General features: G+C 39.3%; 1 protein-coding gene across 2 annotated transcripts in view; it reads right to left on the bottom strand.

Annotated features, from left to right (window-relative positions):
- Positions 1 to 5,973, bottom strand: part of cep89 (centrosomal protein 89kDa) — a 111,780-nt gene that overhangs the window by 70,796 nt on the left and 35,011 nt on the right. Inside the window, exons 15-16 of one of the 2 annotated variants that reach the window (XM_015375175.1) lie at positions 4,803 to 4,892; positions 4,024 to 4,281 (exon numbers count right to left, since the gene is read on the bottom strand). In XM_015375175.1, coding sequence (XP_015230661.1) covers positions 4,216 to 4,281; positions 4,803 to 4,892 — 156 coding nt within the window. In that variant the 3' untranslated portion in view covers positions 4,024 to 4,215. Of the gene's footprint in view, positions 1 to 4,023; positions 4,282 to 4,802; positions 4,893 to 5,973 lie in introns of those variants that run through there. The other variant, XM_015375173.1, reaches the window with a different exon arrangement.

The following is a 5,973-nucleotide window of genomic DNA, read 5'->3' as shown; positions in this document are numbered from 1 at the left end:
ATTCTGGATAAAGAAAATAGGTGGTTTGAGAGAGGCGTGAAGGAAGCCATCTATGTTAAGAGAGAAAAACCAACTTTAAACAGAGGTGGTGGACTCAGATTCCTGGAGAGCTTCCTGGAGAGGTGGCGAAACGTCTTCAAATCTTGAAAACCAAGTCCAGTGGATATTTTTTGAATTTTTTTTACGGAATGATACAGAGAGAGCATTTAAAAAATAAGAGTGTGTTTCACCTGTTTACCTTTGCACAATTATATATCTTAAAAAAAATACAGGATAAATCCACATATAACGGCCATATTTAGACTATATTTGGTTCAACTGGCACATAATTACCTTCTGTCTTAGTAACTGGTAAGTTTAAATGCAAACCTTTTCAAAGTGGAAAAAAGTCCTAATTCCACATTAATCAGAGCCAGTGACGCTTCAAAAATTGATAAACAACATCTAGTGTGTGTAGTGCTTATAAAATTAGTGTAAATGTAGCAAGAAATGCTGCTGTTGTCTTTAAATGAAATGCACCCTGATGCTCACATTAAGCATAAACAAAGCATGCATATTTGTGCATAGGTAAAATGACATTAATGAAACTTAGGACCAATAGTGTCCCTACCAAAGTGGAAATCAAACCTACGCCCTTGTGCGTAAGCATGTTAAAGATGGGCTCTGTGTATGCACCTTGAAGCTCTATCTCTTTGGTTCTTTTCCCTGAAAAGAAATCACCCGGGACAAACGCTTTAAATAACACTTCATAACTTTTATGTATTAAATAACCAAGAGAAATGACGACAGATTTTTACTCAGATCGGAGAAGTTGCTTAGAGTTACAGAATGACAGCTCACCTCTCAGGAAGTGGCCCCGATTAACAGTTAAAAAAGCATTTTATACATCTCCAGTCTGCCACATCTTCACATCATTACATCACACACGTTAGTAGATGAGTAGACATCCATGGCTCCAGCCTTATTAAAATATTACACTTTGTTCTTTGCTAAAGGACAGTTTTTCTTTTCTTTCCCCTCATAGCACATCTTCATACTGATCTAAACAACCAAGCTCTAACTTCTTCTCTTACGGGTCAAAAACAGGTCATGGGTTACCCTTTAATATTTAAAAAAGCCATATTATAGAACACACCTGTGCAGCAGGTAACACCATTCCTCTTTATGAAAGGTTTAGGGTCCTTGTTGGTTGATGCGGCGGCATTAATGCCAACCCACCCCCTCCTGTTTGATGATACTTTGGTGTATCTGGGTGAGACAAACTAATATAGGCCAGAGCACACATCCATGCTGCCATGTGTGTCCTCTCCTGGTCTACAGCATTAATAAACGGCTCAAACAGCCTGAGTGTTTAATATTTATTTGCCACCTCCTCTAAGCACGGCCACCAAGGTTAAACCTCCGATAAAACGTTACATTTTCTATAATTGTAAATCCATTACACCACTATAAAAATATTATTGTCTCTTTGAATTTTAATAGTTTGATTTGGAGTCAGGGACAAATTATTCAGAGATGTAGTTAAATCTAGTCAAGGTTGCCATAGTGATGTAAGATAATTGCCCTTGATTTCCCAAATGGGAGCATTTGTTGCTTCAGTTTGTCAGAGTAAAGAATAAGCAGGCCGACTGAGCTGACTTTCAGTCGGCCATTAGCCTGGAATATAAATGATAGCAAACCTGAGTTTAGGAAATGAAATCCCTAAAGCAGCTGTTAGATTAAATAGACTAAAGTTTATTAACATGTTTACTCCGAATCTGCTGCTCATCAGTCAGCTGGAGAAGCATGTGTGTGTGTTTTATGCAGATTTGCAGCGAGACTTTAAAAAAAAATCTACCCAATAATCATGAGTGTGATTCTATCTAATAAAAATCCTACTGCCGGTTGTTTTAATAAAGGCCTTCAAACATTTCTTTTTAGCAAAACTTTTGGTCCCCCTTAGATGTTTCTTTTTTTCTCTTTTAAAACAGCTTTTATTATTTTATATTTATTTTTTTTTCTATTTCTATGTATTTCTTTTTTAATGCTTTTTTGTAGCACTTTGAGGCCTTTTTGGTGAAAAGTGCAGTATAAATTAAATGAATTATTATTATTATTGACCAATTACGTCACTACACTGACAATGTTTATCCTAAACCTGCTACACACGTAACTGCCCATTAATAAGCTTTATAGAGGAAGAAGGGTGAATTTAGTTTAGCTGAGTAGAGAAAGTTTGTAAACAGCATTGACTGAGGCAGAGTGGGAAGATCGATATCAGTTAAACGTGTGAATGATCAGAGTGAATGAGAAACCTTTATATCTATTACTAACATCGCCTGCTGGACCCAAATATGACGTTTATGACAGCAGAGGTTCACTGTAAAAACTGTCCATCTAACCAACAATCTTAGATCTAGCCAAAAAGTATTTCTGGTATTGTATTAAGGTTGATATTTAGACTTAGACAACTTTTATTGTAATTTTTTACCGTTTATACAAAATGAGTTTTCATTTAGTACAGCTTTTCAGACATTAAATGAACATTTCCATTCTATAAAGTGCAGCAGTGATCACATGTTAACAGTGTGGGAGAAAAAAACAAACATGGTGCAATAAAACGCATGGGTGTGGAAGTTCAGAGCATTAATATTTATGGTTTGGTTTAGTGTTATCAGTGTCGGGTTCATAAAATGTAGGTTTTTGCAAAAGAAGAACTGAAATACACAATTATGGATACAATTTTTGCAGAAAGGAGAGACAGTTGAACCCCAGACTCAAACACACTGTCTCCCACTGAACCTCCTCTGCAGAGCGTTTTATCAACAGAACATGACGCATGGTTACAAACAGAGTATTGCTCTGACAGAACAATTGATCAGTTCATGAAGACAGAATGCTCCATCAGAATGACAAGGCAGGATGGTCTCCTGACTGAATCATGACACAGGATTGGAGCATCCCCTCGCACAAATGTTTCATAAACACACATTAATTTTATAATCATCATTGAATAAACCTAACAATCAGTGTGATGCAGAGTCTGTGACATGATTTAGAGTTTTTCAACAGTTCAGCTGTCTGATGGTGGTGGGGAAGAAACTGTTGCGGAATTTGCTGGTCCTGCATCGGATGCTACAAAGCCTCTTTTATTTATTTATTTATTTATTTTATATACTCTAATATAAAGTAGAGTATATAAAGTTATATATACTTTTATATAATTATATACTCTAATAATCCCAGAGGGAAATTATTTAACATTTAACCCATCCCCTTGGGGAGCAGTGGGCTGCCATTGTGCGGCAGTTGAGCTTAAGGGTCTTGCTCAGGGACCAGAGTGGATGTCAGATGCCAGGATGGCAGAGTGGCAGCTTGTGGGAGTGGGGGATCAAACTCACAACCTCAGGATTCAAAGCCCTACGCCCTAACAACTAGGCCACCACTCCCCCAACTTCCCAGAGGGCAGCAGGGAGAACAGTCCATGGTTGGGAAAGAAGCTCAACCAGCTGCAAACTCCTCTAGAACCTCTAGAGATGATTTCCCAGAGAATGACTCTCCATAAAGTGAAGAAGATGATGGACATCAGTGAGCATCCTCTTCAGAATATTTTAAACAACAACAGAGTTTCTTCAGTCAGAACTTCTCCAGATTCGGTGCGAGTCAGACCTCTACAGAAAATCCTTCCTGCCTACAGCATCAGCACCTACTGAAATAAAGAATGCCCTCGTGAATGCTCATTGATGATGTTACGGGCTTGGGACAAGCATGGGATGAAATGTCCAAATTGGAGGGAAGAGGAGCCCTGATGATCTTCTCTGCTGTTCTCATCATTCTTCCAGTCTGAGGCGCTGCAGCCTCCACGCCACACAGTGAGACAGCTGTTCAGAACGCTCTCTATGCTGCTTATGCAGAAGGTAGGGAGGATGAGTGGGGGCAGGTGGGATCTCCTCATCCTCTGCAGGAAGTAGAAGCGCTTCTAGTCCCTTTTGATCATTGAGGTGGTGTTTATAGTCCAGGTGAGGGTGTCTGTGATGTGCACCCCCAGGAATTTGGTGCTGCTGACCACCTCTACAGCTGAGCTGATGAGCAGTGGAGCGTGGTTAGGACGGTTCTTTCTGAAGTTGACGATGATCTCCTTCGTCTTCTCCAACCCGGACTTACTGAGGTCTGGCTGTGAGGACGTCTAGCAGCCAATAGAGGGGTGTATGGAAGCCCAGCAGTTCCTGTTTCCTATTAGATGCTGGATGATGGTGTGAAAGCTGAGCTGAAGTCCAGGGACAGCATCCGCATGTAGGTGTTCTTCTCCCCCAGGAGAGCAAAGCAAGACCAGATTATGCTAGATTATTAATCTTCCTTTGGGAAGATTACGCTCAAAAATAGGTGCAATAATCTGCCAGTGCAGTGAGACAATTGCACTTCGCACTTCTTGAAGTAAACTTTTAAATTCTCAAAGCAAGAAGTAGTACCAAGTGCAACTGTCTTACCACACTGACAGATTATTGCACTTATTTTGTGTAGAATCTCCTGGAAAGAAGTTTAATAATCCAACAGAATCTACTCTCACTTAGTATATCAGTCTCTAAACAAGATCAACAAACTATTTGGCTAGATATAAGATTGTAAGTCTTAGTTAGATGGACAAGGTTTGCTGTGAAATTCAGCTGTAGAGCATGTGTCACTCCATCCACTGGGGTTATTTCCTTGTTTGGGTTTAGAATGATCCAACAAGGCAACTTCAGACTTTCCAGAATGAAGAATAATAAGAAGAAATAAAGTGAAAGAGAGACTGGAGAAAAAGGCGGAAAAGAAAACAAACTTACTTTGAGTTCTTCTTGAAGCTGTCCAAACCGGACCGTGCCGTTCAGCAGTCTGCTGACAAATCCCTGCTTTTCCTGCTGAAGGCCACATGCCTAGGGAGACAGAGAGGGAAGATGGGGGATTACTAAACTAAGGAAGGAAGAGCACAGATTTATGTGAGGCATGAAGGCAAAGCGGGAGATTTGGAAAAAACAAAATCAAATAAATTTATATAAAAAATGCCTATAAAATTCATTAATTCCCCTTGGATGTGTGCCTGTTTTACTGTCTTGGTTGAGCTTGTAGAGGTTTTGATGGCATCCCTCTGCAGGCTTCTTGTTCAGTGCCTCCCATTTCTTAATGATGGACATAACTGAACTCCAGGGCATGTCCAGTAAGACCTATGTCTCGTTTGCAGCCAGCTACCAACTTCAATAGTTCACTGATCTCTTCTTCGAAGTGCATAAAGATTTCTTTTGTCTTACTTCAATGCAAACACATCGACAGCAGTCAGTTCATCTTTATTTTACTAATTGCTACACCAGTGGTGACAACTAAGGGGTAAAGAAAATTGTGCAACCACTTTACCAACCTCACAAGTTTTTATGTAACTGATATCAGTTTGCAAAAATCTGTCTTCACTTGATCAATAAAGAGTATTCTTTATGAGCCTTGTCAAACGTTATTATCACCTTATGACTTTATTCATGAAAGTTATCAAAAATATGGTAAAAATGTAGCTGCTCAGCAGAGGGACCTAAAAGCAGAGATTTTTTTTTTGTCCGGTTTTTAGGTATTTTTAAATGAAGATTGTTAAGCACTAAATCATTTACATAGATTGTTTTTTTTCGTTGTTCTATATTAATTTGTTGTTATCTTAATATTATAGTACGATAATAAAGTAATATCACTACTATGGTAGCTCACATCCACTGACTATTGGCCTAAAAAACAAACTCGGGCCATTTGGTTCAGTTAAAGCAACACTGTAAATTTTAGCCACTAGGGGGAGCTAGTCGTGTAACTTCCAGATTTGGTAGGCCTGAAATCAAACGGCAATACCACAAGGCGCAAACTGAAACAGTCTCCCTCTTTGTTTAAAATCTGCTAGCGGACCATTTTGGTAGCCTCGTGAGACCATCCTGATCTCGCGAGCTTTCAAGGTTTCACTCGCAGATCAGTCTGGAGACTCTC

This window comes from Cyprinodon variegatus, unplaced genomic scaffold (genome assembly GCF_000732505.1).
Source record: "Cyprinodon variegatus isolate N-32 unplaced genomic scaffold, C_variegatus-1.0 Scaffold114, whole genome shotgun sequence".
In the NCBI taxonomy this organism is placed as follows: domain Eukaryota; kingdom Metazoa; phylum Chordata; class Actinopteri; order Cyprinodontiformes; family Cyprinodontidae; genus Cyprinodon; species Cyprinodon variegatus.
This window is presented reverse-complemented; position numbering and strand designations above follow the sequence as displayed.